Raw genomic sequence first — 13,346 nt, 5'->3', positions numbered from 1 at the left:
CCAAAACTCTCCCGAGATTCCAAAAAGGTGGGTTAACTTCTCGTGCCCCTCATCAACTTTCATTTTCACTGTGCGGCTGCACTTCCATATTCAAGTGCTGAAATATGAAGAGCAAAGCTGTTCTCTCACCGATTCTAGTAATAACCTTTGAGGAACTTTAAATTAAAATCCATTTCCTTACAATACATATTTTCTTGAATGTAACGATTATTCCTGAGCACTGGGATCCATGCAATGGCTTATTTTTATACAGCTGCTACTGAGATCCATGCACTTATTTATTATTGTAGGGCTGCTCCTGAGCACTGAGACCGACACACTGGTTTATTATAAACGGAATGTCTATTGCACTTTCATCTAAAAGCAGAGTGCTTTAATGAATTAAGCTTCACAAAAGATACCTGAGATGCAGGTGTGTTTCATTTCAAACTTTACAGATGGGTATCCCATTGTGACAAAGTTCCTCCTCTGCCTTGGTGGGTCCTGCGCTTATTGGCGGATTTGCTTGCCTCAGAGATTCATGGCAGCCCTCAGTTTGGCCACTTTTATTAGTGACTTAAACCTGCCATTCACTCAGCTAACCTCATCACTGGCCAGCACGGGAAAAAGGAAGAAAAACAACCCCCGCAGTCTCTGCTGATCCACCATGTGGGTCGGGGAACAGCCCAGAGACCTTCCCCTCTGGTGGAACCCACAGTCCAGGTCAACTCCTCCTGTGTCTGATCAGGAGTTGGGAGGTTTGGGGGGAAGCCGGGCCAGCCCTCTAGTCCAGGTTCCAGCCCAGGGCCCTGTGGAATACAGCAGTCTAGAGTGCCTCCTGGAACAGCTGTGCGACAGCTACAACTCCCTGGGCTACTTCCCCATGGCCTCCTCCCGACACCTTCTTTATCCTCACCACAGGACCTTCCTCCTGGTGTCTGATAATGCTTGTACTCCTCAGTCCTCCAGCGGTACACCATCTCTCTCTGCTCCTAGTGCCTCTTGCTCCCAGGTCCTTGCGCACACACCACAAACTGAAGTGAGGTCCTTTTTAAACTCAGATGCCCTGATTAGCCAGCCTGCCCTAATTGATTCTAGCAGCTTCTTAATTGGCTCCAGGTGTCCTAATTAGCCTGCCTGCCTGAATTTTTCCAGCAAGTTCCTTCTTGTTCTGGAACTGCCCATTACCTTACCCAGGGAAAATAGACCTGCTTAATCTGGGACTAATCCATCTGCCTTCTAACACTCTCCTGTAGCCATCTGGCCTGACCCTGTCACACCAGTTAAAGGGACTCCGTTCTACAGTATTATAAAGTACATATCCAGATGGGGACACTTGGTTCAGTGACTCCTCTTACAGAGATGCCTATGGGTAAGCAACCAAGGCACCCCATTAGTATCTTGTGCCCTCTGCAGGAAGATTCTGTTCAGTCCATTTGATACAAGTTTCGATTTTCATTTGCCATGTTGGTCAGGCATCTAATGAAAAGAAGCGGCCTGGAATATGGGATTCATGTCCAAATTCAACTAAAAAGACTGGTACCTTGAAGACCTATGTACAAAGCTGCTTACAGAAGGGATCTGATGTAGCTGTGGCTCCCCCACCCCTGCATTCTTTTCATCAAAGAAGGAATTGGGTTGCTGATCGGCCATTGGCAGAAGGCCCGTTTGGCAGCTAACAAATTGAGTCATTGGAGATTAGTTGAGACACTGATTTAACTCAAAATTTGGTTTTGCTTAACTATGGGAAACAAGGTTCAAGCCCCATCAGCGATTTAAGAGGGAACGCTTTAAGCAACAGTTCATTGATGCTGGTGCAGATGCTCATTATTATAAACAAATTAAATGAATGCCTGTTGAGAGACCCAGCTGAAGCAGCACAAGACTGGTTGAGAAAGCCCTGAAAATCTGATCTTTGGCTGAAGACACTTCCTTTAGCCCACTCACATTCCTCCCCCCCCCCCAGCAGATTGGGGAGTGGGAACTTATTGGAAAGGCCTTCAAGAAGGATAGAAGGAACCTTATTGGTGGCTGTGAATATGTTTGAGCTGGACACTCAAGTCCATGGAGATGCCTCACTCCACAGCTTGCTGCCATGAATGTACTCAATTGACATGATGAAAGTCTGTCAATTTCACTGAATACACCCCAAAATAGGTCTGCACCAATGCAAAGGATTGATTACATTCTATCATAGCAGCTATTGACATGTGAGTTGAACCACCGGCACCTGGCTTAAGAGTGGGGAAGTTGTGGCAAGCTGCCACGTTTCCTGTTTATCCTTGAAGTCAGTTTCCATTGCATTGTGTTCTTTGCTGTGTGAATAGAATACAGGTAGTCAAGATTAGATGGTCACTTGCAAGCAGGTTGTCCTCAGATGCCAACAACATCCTCCAAATCATTTCACCACTGTCAGCTACACTGCCCTGAAACTCACCACAGAGGAGCTGCTGTATGTCACAGTACAGCACTTTCTACGAAGTTCTGTCAAAACTGCCACAAAGGATTTTGGGTTACAGTAGATGAAGTCAGATTGCAAGGGGTTGAATATGGATTCAAATCATGAACAAGTATGAGAACAACATTCCAGCAGGTCAATAAGTTAGTCTCCCTTCTCCACTTAAAAGCTCCAGGCTCATCCAGTACCTGAGCATGCACTCACCCAGCCTGAGGAAGACCAAAGGCTAAAGTGACAGGCCATTTGCATTTGCTTGCTGCCTCAAAAAGAAGATGCGAGTGCATAGAAGTTCCTTTACGTTCAGAGCGCAACACAAATAGATGTTCTGGGAGATGTTTCACCAGTTCTAATTGGCGGCTATACTTGGGAAAAACCCTGAGTACCCTGGAGCATTAGGTTTGTCAGTGTTCCTGTCTGGCTTATAGTCAAGATAGGCCCAAATCACAATATCCAGATTCACTTTCCTAAATCTCAGATCTGAAGCCTCCTCCTATCTGCTGGTGTCCCTACTCCAGTTATAATTAGAGAGGGTCCCAAACCAAAATCCCAGACCTGAACATTCCTGAACTTGATTCCAAAACTAGAGCCAGCTCTGGACTTTGCAAGTGGACCCTCCCTCTCTCTCTCTAATGGGCCAAAATAAAACCCTGGATCCAAAAAACTCCAAAGTTTGAGGGATTGAAACCTGAATCCAGAGTTCCCAGCGTGCCACGCAGCACTCAGAATCATCGAGCTCTTTCAAGAGAGGGGCCTTGTAGGAAGGCTGCACAGGCAAGTCTGCTTTTTAGATGTTCCCTTCACATCCCTGCAGAACAGAGAACAAGCGTCATAATAAAAGTTGTTTTTGCTCCTGGAAAGCGGGCAGCTAGCACCCTAGTGGATTCTTAATGGGGCCTGTATCAAGCAAAGCAAAGAACAGTGGGTTCTTTCTGCTCAGATTAACATAGTTCCCACTCAGGATTTTTCCTGAGATAACGTGGCATTAGCTGCTTTCTCACACTGCCCCCACTTGACATACACAGCAGATTATTAGTGTGTGTGAGGGGCGGGACTCAAAGATTTATGGACGACATGGCAAACAAGGCACCTTTTTTGTGCTCTCCCATTTTCAAGAGCTTTGAGTGGACTATGCTTTCCCGCATGGAGGGAGGAAGAAAACAAATCCTGACAAGGGAGGACTGACTTCCTGTTATAGTTAAGACTATTTGGGATTTGCCATAATGACTCAGGCCATTGGTCCATCAATGACTCCATCCTGCCTCCCACAGAGGCTAACACCTGATGCTTTCAAGGAAGCTGTGCATGCATGCACATGCACCACCCAGCCAGCTGTACAACTCTCTGCATAAAGGGAAAAAACAACCTCTATTTCAATCATTGCTCCCAGCTGCTTGATTTGGTTAATTGGAACATGCTCCAGAATTATCGCTGGTGTAACTGCACTGATCACATTCGATTTGACTCTTTACTAAATCCACAAGTCTTTATAATTCATGTTCACAAAAAACTTGCGATAACATGAAGGGCACAGATGTGCAAAGCTCAGCCTTTTGGCTTTGCAGGAACATCTGAGGAAGAGATTCTTCTCAATTGCCACCTACCTGGGTTCCCAACTCTCTTGGAGGTGGCATTCAGAAAGGTGGATGATTTCAGTGGGAGTTAGTACCTTTGTGGTTCCTCTCTTGGTGTCACTTGGAGCTTTGGCTTCAGAACTCACCATGGAACTGTCACACTTCACCAGGGTATGTATTGAAGCCCCAGGAAACTGACTTCTGCATGGTTTCGATGCAGATACATCAGTCAAGCTCAGGCCTATGTGAAATGTTCATGAACTTTTTGACCAATCCACTCTGCTTCCTGAGATCACACCTGTTATGGTTCTGTTTTCTGTACACTGCGCTTTCCAATGTAAAGAGTCTCTAAAGTAATTATAATTAATCATTATTGCTGCACCCAGCAAACAAAAGGGGACCTTAGATTTTTGAAGGTGCAGTACACAATTTTTGTGAAAACAAACAAAAAACCCAACATAAGAATACAGGTCTAGAAGGGACCTCCCTAGATCAGAGTCCTCTGCTATCACAGACAAACCCATCGTATAATCAAACATCTTGCTACATTCTCATAGCTACATGCATCACAAAAACAAAACCCCACATCAGGTGCATGTCAGATGACTTGGATATTTCATACTTAGCATTTTGAGTTGCTCCAGATAAGGGATATTTGAATCCAACAAAGTTCAAGAGTTAAGACTGACATGCCATCCTTAATTCGCTAATATACGCAGGGTACTACAGGCCATGTGGTCTAGAATCTGATTACCACAATTTTCACCTCTATCTTCAAAGACCTTCTTCAGGTTTCTAACAATGCAACTTGTCTTATGCTTTCCTGGAGGCACATTCATAACTCCACACATACACCTGGAGTGTATAGAGGTGAAGGTTTGTAAGGTTCTCTATCAAAATTATGAGCTACCAAAGGCAGCTTTCTTTGAAACAATTGGGTACCTGCCTGCGATCCGCAGCTGAAGGTTCTCTCACTACCACCGTTTCCTGTGTCATATATAGCCCTGTGAAGGAGTGAGTGAAAGAGAAGATGAACAACAATTACCTCATGGGTTGAGTCCGCAGAGCTGTTTTCAAGTCTTCAACTATTTTATTCCTCATTTCTGTTTCTTCTTCATCAAAAGCATACAGGGTCTGCATCTGTTTGGAAAGCAGAGCGATAGTTACAAAAGCCAGGGCTGCCTGATGGAAGGTCAGAGAAAACAGACTGCTAGACAGCCCAGAGGTCATCAATAAGAAATATTCTACCAAATCACTTAGAGGTGCTTGCTGCTTCCAGCTGGAAAGCTGAGTCCAGCTGAGGCTGCTTCTATTCCTGTGGATTGGCAATAGAGTATAACCCAGTGTTCTCAGATTACCAGAGGAAGTCACAGATGCCCTCACAAAATAATGTTCCTGTCTCTTATCTGGGATGTTCACTGCAATATGTCTGAACAAACAATTTAAGTCTCAACGTTCCTAACAGGCAGGTATTCGAGGGAAGTGATTTTTCCCCTCTATACGGCACTGGTGAGTCCACATCTGGAGTATTGCGTCCCGTTTTGGGCCCCCACTACAGAAAGGATGTGGACAAATTGGAGAGAGTCCAGCATAGGGCAATGACAATGATGAGGCACATGACTTACGAGGAGAGGTTGAGGGAACTGGCCTTATTTAGTTTGCAGAAGAGAAGAGTAAGGGGGGGGGGATTTGATAGCAGCCTTCAACTACCTGAAGGGGGGGTTCCAAAGAGGATGGAGCTCGGCTGTTCTCAGTGGAGGCAGATGACTGAACAAGAAGCAATGTTCTCAAGCTGCAGTGGGGGAGGCCAATGTTGGATTTTAGGGAAAACTATTTCACTAGGAGGGTGCTGAAGCACTGGAAGGGGTTACCTAGGGAGGTGGTGGAATCTCCATCCATAGAGGTTTTTAAGGCCCAGCTTGACAAAGCCCTGGTTGGGATGATTTAGTTGGGGTTGGACTAGATGACCTCCTGACGTCTCTTCCAACCCTAATCTTCTATGATTCTATTGCTGTTCCAATTTTTCAGACAGGTGCACCAAGGTACAAAGAGGTTAAGACCTACATTTTCAGTTGTATTCACTAATTCTGGGTGGCGCCGTTTTTTGGGTGTCCAGCCCAAAGGCCAGTTCTCCTGATCTAGTCCCACCCAGCTCTTCCCTGACTTGCTATATGACCTTGAGCAAGTCAATGAAACCCACGTTTTCAAACTTGGAGGCACAATTCTAGACATCTAAATTCAGAGTCAGACACTTGAAATGGGTAGCCTGATGTTCAGAGATGCTAAGCATACATAGGTCTCAGTGAAGTCAATTGGATTTGTTTAGAGCTCAGCACCTCTGAGAATCAAGCCACTACATTTGAACATTTTGGCCTATGTCTTTCTCTACCTGAGGTTCCCTAATTGTAGAAGATGGATGATCATTCCTAGCTTATTGACAGGGGTACCATGGGGTTTCACAAAACAAAGTTAAGACTAGGAGAATCTCAGCTCTCAACTCAGACTCTTCTTGAATAAATACCTTGATTAAACAAATACTATCAAGCACCTACAATAATGACCCATTACGACAGAATACTAGGGTCTTTATGGTAATGGTTCAGCAAGGAAGTCCCGAAGAAAATCCTCCTTTCACTGGAGCATCTCTTAACTCTCTCCCTCCCGTTCTTCCCCAAACCCTTCTGTGTTGCAAACCATGTGGTGTCAACGCATGTCAAATCCTGAGGGTGGTCACTTGGCTAAGAGCCGTGGCTGTTTTATGCTACACAGATGGTACAGGGAGCTGTATTTAACTCTAGGGGTCCTCTCTCTGATCCACGCTAAAGTCAAATTCACTCACTAACAGAGTGAGATATTTCCTGCCCTAATCGAATGACAGAGTGCTACTGATGGAAAATAAGCTGATGTTGTTTTATCTTCTGCCAGCATCCCCAACAGCCAGAAACATATACTGAAACACTCGAGCCAAGCCATATACAATCCCCTCTTCAAAAAAATAAATAGAAACCATGAAAACGCATTGTGGAATCTCAATTGCAGATTCCTGAGGCGGGTTTTGGTGCTTGATTTGTAGTTCCTTGGGTGAGGGCCCATACGGTCAACTTTTCTTGGCCCATAAACGTTCCTTTGAAAGGATCCCATTTTTACAATAGCTTACTTTCTCCTCTGACCCATTGTTGGAGGGAGGCACATGGATGGCAGGAGGGTGTTCAAAGGTATTTTGTTGAGAGTGGAGACAGTCTGTTTCCAAGGGAAACAAACATAAGTAATCCTGCTTTTGCAGCAGATGGTTAATTACAGAAAAATCCTTTCTGGAAGCTATGAGCAGCCAAGAGCCCTTCACTTCTCACGGCCAGGAACACGACTCCCTGTGCCTCCTCTAATGACAGAAGGGTCACATGTCCACATCATGAAATTACAGTGTGAAAGTTACAGAAAACAGGATCACCACTAGGAGAGAGGGACGGGAAACTGTTGTGTGTGGGGATCACTGTTTGTGGCTACATTTCATAGTTATGTTTGGTTGGAAAATAGTTTTTCTGAACTAAAAACTGCATTAAAGGGATAATATTGGCCTAGTTTAGGACTCCGTGTAAGTTAATTTTGTTCCACAGACAAAAAGGAGGAGCAAACTATTGCAGGGGCTTCAACCAGCCTGAGATACTCCATGCACAATTACATACATACTATTTTTCACCAGTAAATTTTTGCATGTTCAGAACTGTTGATTTGAATACATCAGGGAAATCTGACATCCAGCTACCCGGTCTTCATGGATTAGTCTGAGACTGCACATATGTGGAAAAAACTATATACAAGGAATTGTGTTTTCAAAATGACAGGCAATCTTAAAGACTGCTTTTGGAAATTTGGCTCAGTGTGAATAGAAATTTTAATTTAAATTTTGTATTTTGTTTAAAATCCAAGGGAAAAAACCTCCCCCTCCTCCTGTGCTCTGAAATACTAGAAATCCAAACACAGCAGCATAATGCTAGTGCATAAGAGCCAGAAAGCAAAACTGACTAGAAGCGGAAAATGAACTGACCTGCCTAGTTTCATTTGCCAAGCGGAGTCAGATGGAATAAAGGAAGTAAGTAGCAGAAACAGTACTAAAAAAAGCACAAACTGGATTTTCAGAATTTTACAGTTATGGTCCAAGTTCCTTATTTTGATCCCACCTGTACCATTTTTACAACTTGTTACTCAGCTGAGTTCAGTGAAATTACTTCCGATTTAAACAAGTGGATCAAAATCAGGCCCTATGTCATAATTAGAGTATGGCCATTTATTGTTATTAATGTGACTAGTATCTGGGCAATATCCCTTTAAAAACATTTCTTCAAAGAAATGAGCTCAGGTAGAATTCAAGCTGCCATAACATCTCTGGAACTGGATTAGGGATGATCCAAGAGCAGAAATTCTCCATTACAGATTTTAAAAAACCAAACAAACGTAAGATGCTCTAAGCAAACAATGGTTTAGAGCAGCATGAACCAGATGGGAGATGGAGTCATCCTCCACCTGTTAGATTCTGCTAAAAGACATTTTCTTTTATGTCCCTATGAAGCTGTTTTGCCCTGAGCAAATGATTTCTGAGCCAGAGAAAAGGGCCTGGTAACAGCTGTATTTATTAATCTTGACCCCATCTCATGCTATCGCTCCGAAGAGCTGTATGTGCAGCTACTGTTCACCAGCACGCCCTTCTGTACAAGTGCAAACATAGCCAAGATCATAAAAGCAACATGGTGGTGTCAAAAGTAACCTTCCTTCTCCCCCGTAAACTGGGGATTGCATTTATTGAGGCTGCCAAGCAGACACTATCACAGAGAAAAAGACAAGTCTCTTGACATGTGATAGAAATAGGGCAGCTGCTATATCCTACAAAGAGAAGTTTCATGACTTGATGAATCAGCTGAGATGAGGACCCTGATATTTAGAACGGTGTATGATTTTGTGTCTGCAGATAATCACTGGTATGATTTGTGGCACTAGATGTCAAGTTACTGGATTTACAGGCACAAAATTACAGGTGTGGAAATGAAGGGCACAATTCTAAGTTAGGTAGCGTCAATAGTTAGCTCCCTTTCTTCCAGGGATTGATGCATGAGCTATTCCATTTGTGAACTAGTTGGTATCATCCTTCCAATGGATGATCTGAAGGACAGCTCACTCAGTTATAACAGGGGGCATGACAGGTATAGCAGGGGCCTTATTCTACTCTCACCCATGCTGGTGCAAATCAATGAAGTTATATGGACGTAAACAGTATAAAACTGGGTGAGAGAATCATAGAAATGTTGGTCTGGAAGGGGCCTTGAGAGGTCATCAAGTCCAAGCTTCCCCACTGAAATAGCACCAAGTAAACCTAGACAAGGGGTGGGCAAACTTTTTGGCCTGAGGGCCACATCTGGGTATGGAAATTGTATGGCAGGCCAAATTGGGGTTGGGCTGCGGGAGGGGGCCAGAAATGAGGAGTTCAGAGTGCAAGAGGAAGCTCTGGGCTGGGGCATGAGGAAGGTGGAGTGGAGGGTGAGGGCTCAGGCTAGGCGTGCAGACTCTGGGGTTAGGCTGGGAGGGGTTTGGGGTGCAGGAGCGTGCTATAGGCTAGGACCGAGGGGTTCAGAGGGTGGGAGGGGGATTAGGGCTGGGGCAGGGGCACGGGGGAGGGGGATGTGCCTCAGGGGTGCAGGCTCTGGGTAGCGCTTATCTCAAGCATCTCCCAGAAGCAACGGCATGTCCCTCCATCCAGCTCCTATGCGGAGGCACGGCCAGGTGGCTTTGCTGCATGCTGCCCCGTCTGCAGGTGCTGCCCCTGCAGCTCCCATTGGCCACAGTTCCGGGCTAATGGGAGCTGTGGGGGCGGCGCTTGGGGCAGGGGCAGCATGCAGAGCCCCCTGGCTACCCCTATGCATAGGAGCTGGAGGGGGGATATGCCGCTGCTTCTGGGAGCCACGCAGAGTAGCCCCCGACCCTGCTCCCCAGCTGGAGCACCGGAGCAGGGAAAGCTCCAGACCCCACTCCCCAGTGGGAGCTTGAGGGCCGGATTAAAACAGCTGGTAGGCTGGATGCAGCCCACGGGCCATAGTTTGCCCACCCCTGACCTAGACCATGCCTGACAGATGGTTGTCTAACCTGTCCTTAAAAACCTCCAATGATGGGGATTCAACGTCCCTTGAAAGCCTATTCCAGAACTTAACTACCCTTAGAGGTAGAAAGTTTATGTTAATATCTAACAAAGCTCCTTTGCTGCACATTAAGCCAATTAGTTCTTGTCCTACTTTCAGTGGACATGGAGATCAACAACAGTCTTCTTTATAACAGCCCTTAACATCTTTGAAGACAGTTATCAGGTCCCCTCAGTCTTCTTTTCTTCACCCTAAGCATGCCAGAGTTTTTTTTAAACCTTTCTTCATAGGTCAGGCTTTCTTGACCTTTTGTCATTTTTGTTGCTGTCCTCTAGACTGTCCAATTTGTCCACATCTTTCTTAAAGCATGGCACTCCAAACTGAATACAGTACTCCAGCTGAGGCCTCACCAATGCTGAGTAGAGCAGGACAATTACCTCCTGTGTCTTACATAGGACACTCCAGTTAATAAGCCCATGACTGATATAGCCTTTTTCACAACTGTGCACTGTTGTCTCATATTCAATTTGTGATCCACTATAACCCCCAGATTCTTTTCGGCAATACTACCACCTAGCCAGTTATTTCCCATTGTGCATTTGCGCATTTGATTTTTCCTTTTTAAGTGAAGCATTTTGCACTTGTCTTTGTTGAATTTCATCTCGTTGATTTCAGACCAATTCTCCAATTTGTCAAGCTTTTGTGAATTCTAATTCTATCCTCCAAAGCGTTTGCTTATAAAATTTGCAGACGACACCAAGCCAGGGGGGATTGCATACTCTCTACTCCATTATCATTAATCAAAGTATTTAATAGTACTGACTCGAGACAGATTCCCTGCTGGATCCCACTAAATACATCCTTCCAGTTTGACAGTAAACCACTGATAACTACTCTGAGTATGAACTTTCAACTAGAGAACAGAATTGGGCCCAAAGCGTCCAGGTTGTTTAGCTGAAAGAGAAAGCTGCGACCTCTAGTCCAGTGAACAGAGCGCTCCCTAACATATTGATCTATGGTTCGGAATGCCCAGCATTCCAAGAGTCACCACATTACAAGGCCTTCTGGTAACACTACCATTGAACGCGGTGGCCTTGGAGAGTCAGAAACTGATCCAAAGCCTTTGAAGTCAATAGAAAGACTTTCAGACTTCAAATGGGCTTTGGATCAGGCTCTCATCTTAATCAATGAGTAGCCCATATCTAAGATAGGCCCCTATAATTAAGCAATTAGGAGCAACAAGGTATGAAGGTGCTGTTTAAAGGGACACTGATTGATTTACAGTAGGTCCAAAACTTAAGTTTTGCAAAAACCAGGGCATAACATTTTAAAATAGAAACATGTCTAATGTTTTTTTAAAATTCTAATAATATTTTTGTTTTAAGTTTAACATTCCCCTGCAGTATTTGCAATCTAAATATTGCAGCACGTGCTAACGCTCGAAGAGCCACTACCTGATTAGATACGGATTGGAAACAAAGTGAAACTGACTAATCATTTATTTTAACACTTCACTCAGGGTGGAGAATGAAAATAACAGCAGCATTAGCAGTGAAAGTGAAGGGGCTCTTAAAAAATTCTTTCCATTTTAAGAATCTCAGAGGTCCTATTAACACAGGTGAAGACATTTCTTTTAAAACACCCTGATTCACTGCTACGCTACTCCACTCCAGTTTTACAGTGATGTAACTCTACTGAAAACAAATCACTGGAGCTAAACCTGCGTAAAATTGGAGCAAATAAACGGTAAATGAGGCCCATTAATTTTAACCCAAGTAGCCTTTAAATATCTCCAGTGATTGGGTAAAACATAAGGGAAAAGGAAAATTTGTCAATCATTCTAAGGCCAGGGCATGTCAAAACAGTATTACCAGAACCTGGTGTTTACTGACATTCTTAAAATGTGGTTAAAATCAGAAAAAGTAGGCCAAAATCTGCTCTCAGTCCCTGAAGCTGCTCCAGCTTTAGAACACCATCAGTTACACATTCATTCCAGATTTACACCAGGGTAAATTTAGGGACTGATCCAAAGCCACTGAAATTATTGGAAAGCCTCCCAATGACTTCAAAGGGCTTTGGACCAAGCCCTCAGAGCAGAATTTAGTGTGGTGACAATGTAACGTTCCATTTTTCTTCTCCCTTAATGACTCTTCTAGAGTAAATTTGCTCAGTCTAGACATCAAAACACTAATCTTTGCCAATCGTGCAAACTCAGCCTCTTCTCTTAAAATCAATCTGCGTTCTTTCCACTTCACCCCTCATCACCAACAAATTCTGGAATCAGCAGTTAGGTAGTAGTTTTTGATGAGTTATGACAGAATAAAAAGCAGCTCTTCTGTTACCTTCCTAGGGTGGCTCTGAAGCACTAGTGAAACACTGACTGTGTCAGTAAACTAAACATGTATTACCAAGAAGAAACCAACAATCTATAACATGTGCAACAGGGTGTCATTTTTAAGCCCATAACAATGCTATGAAGGTGAACAGAAAAGCTTTTATAAATGAATTATAATGACAAAAACCCACCAACTCACACTGCCCAAGATGTTAACAGCTAAATTCATGCAGAGCTGATGAGGGAAATCAATGGCTCTTGCATATAAATAACCAAAGGCAGAATCAGTAACAGACTATGAATCTTCAGAACACAGGAATTGCCATACCAGATCAGACCAGTGATCCATCTATCTCATTATCTTGCCTCTCACAGTGGCCAGCACTAGATGCTTCAGAGGAAGGTATAATAACCCCCTAGTAAATAATTATCGAGTAACATGGTGATAACGGAGGTTGTTCCCTAGATCCGATCAGTAAGTGGTTAGTTTTATCCTGAAGCTTGAATATTCATTGCCCTATATTTCTGTTTTTATCCTGTCTCACATAACTTGATTTTTGGTTATCTATAAAAATGACTAACCCTTTATTTCATTGTTACACTAAATTCTTATCCTCGGTAACGTATTGTGGCCGTAAGTTCCATAGGTTCATTATACATTGGGCAGGTGGGGGCATTTTCCTTTATCAGTTTTTCATTTGTTGCCTTTCAGATTTCACAAAATGTTCCTTGTTCTTCTATTGTGAGTGAGGGTAAACAGAAACAGCTGTTTTTACCTTCTCTATACCATTCATGTTTTTATATATGCCTATCAGCTCTTCACTTATTTGTCTTTTCTGTGAGCCAAATCTTGTCACCCTTACTCACACTGAGTAGCA

The 13,346-nt window shown here is 43.8% G+C and overlaps 1 protein-coding gene across 9 annotated transcripts in view; it reads right to left on the bottom strand.

Annotated features, from left to right (window-relative positions):
* The window catches only part of DAAM2 (dishevelled associated activator of morphogenesis 2), a 240,039-nt gene that overhangs the window by 81,474 nt on the left and 145,219 nt on the right, over window positions 1-13,346 (bottom strand). For all 9 annotated transcript variants that reach the window (XM_037895546.2, XM_037895551.2, XM_037895548.2 and 6 more), the window contains one exon: window positions 5,054-5,148. In XM_037895546.2, coding sequence (XP_037751474.1) covers window positions 5,054-5,148 — 95 coding nt within the window. The remainder of the gene's footprint in view (window positions 1-5,053; window positions 5,149-13,346) is intronic.

This window comes from Chelonia mydas, chromosome 3 (genome assembly GCF_015237465.2).
Source record: "Chelonia mydas isolate rCheMyd1 chromosome 3, rCheMyd1.pri.v2, whole genome shotgun sequence".
NCBI classification, from domain to species: domain Eukaryota; kingdom Metazoa; phylum Chordata; order Testudines; family Cheloniidae; genus Chelonia; species Chelonia mydas.
This window is presented reverse-complemented; position numbering and strand designations above follow the sequence as displayed.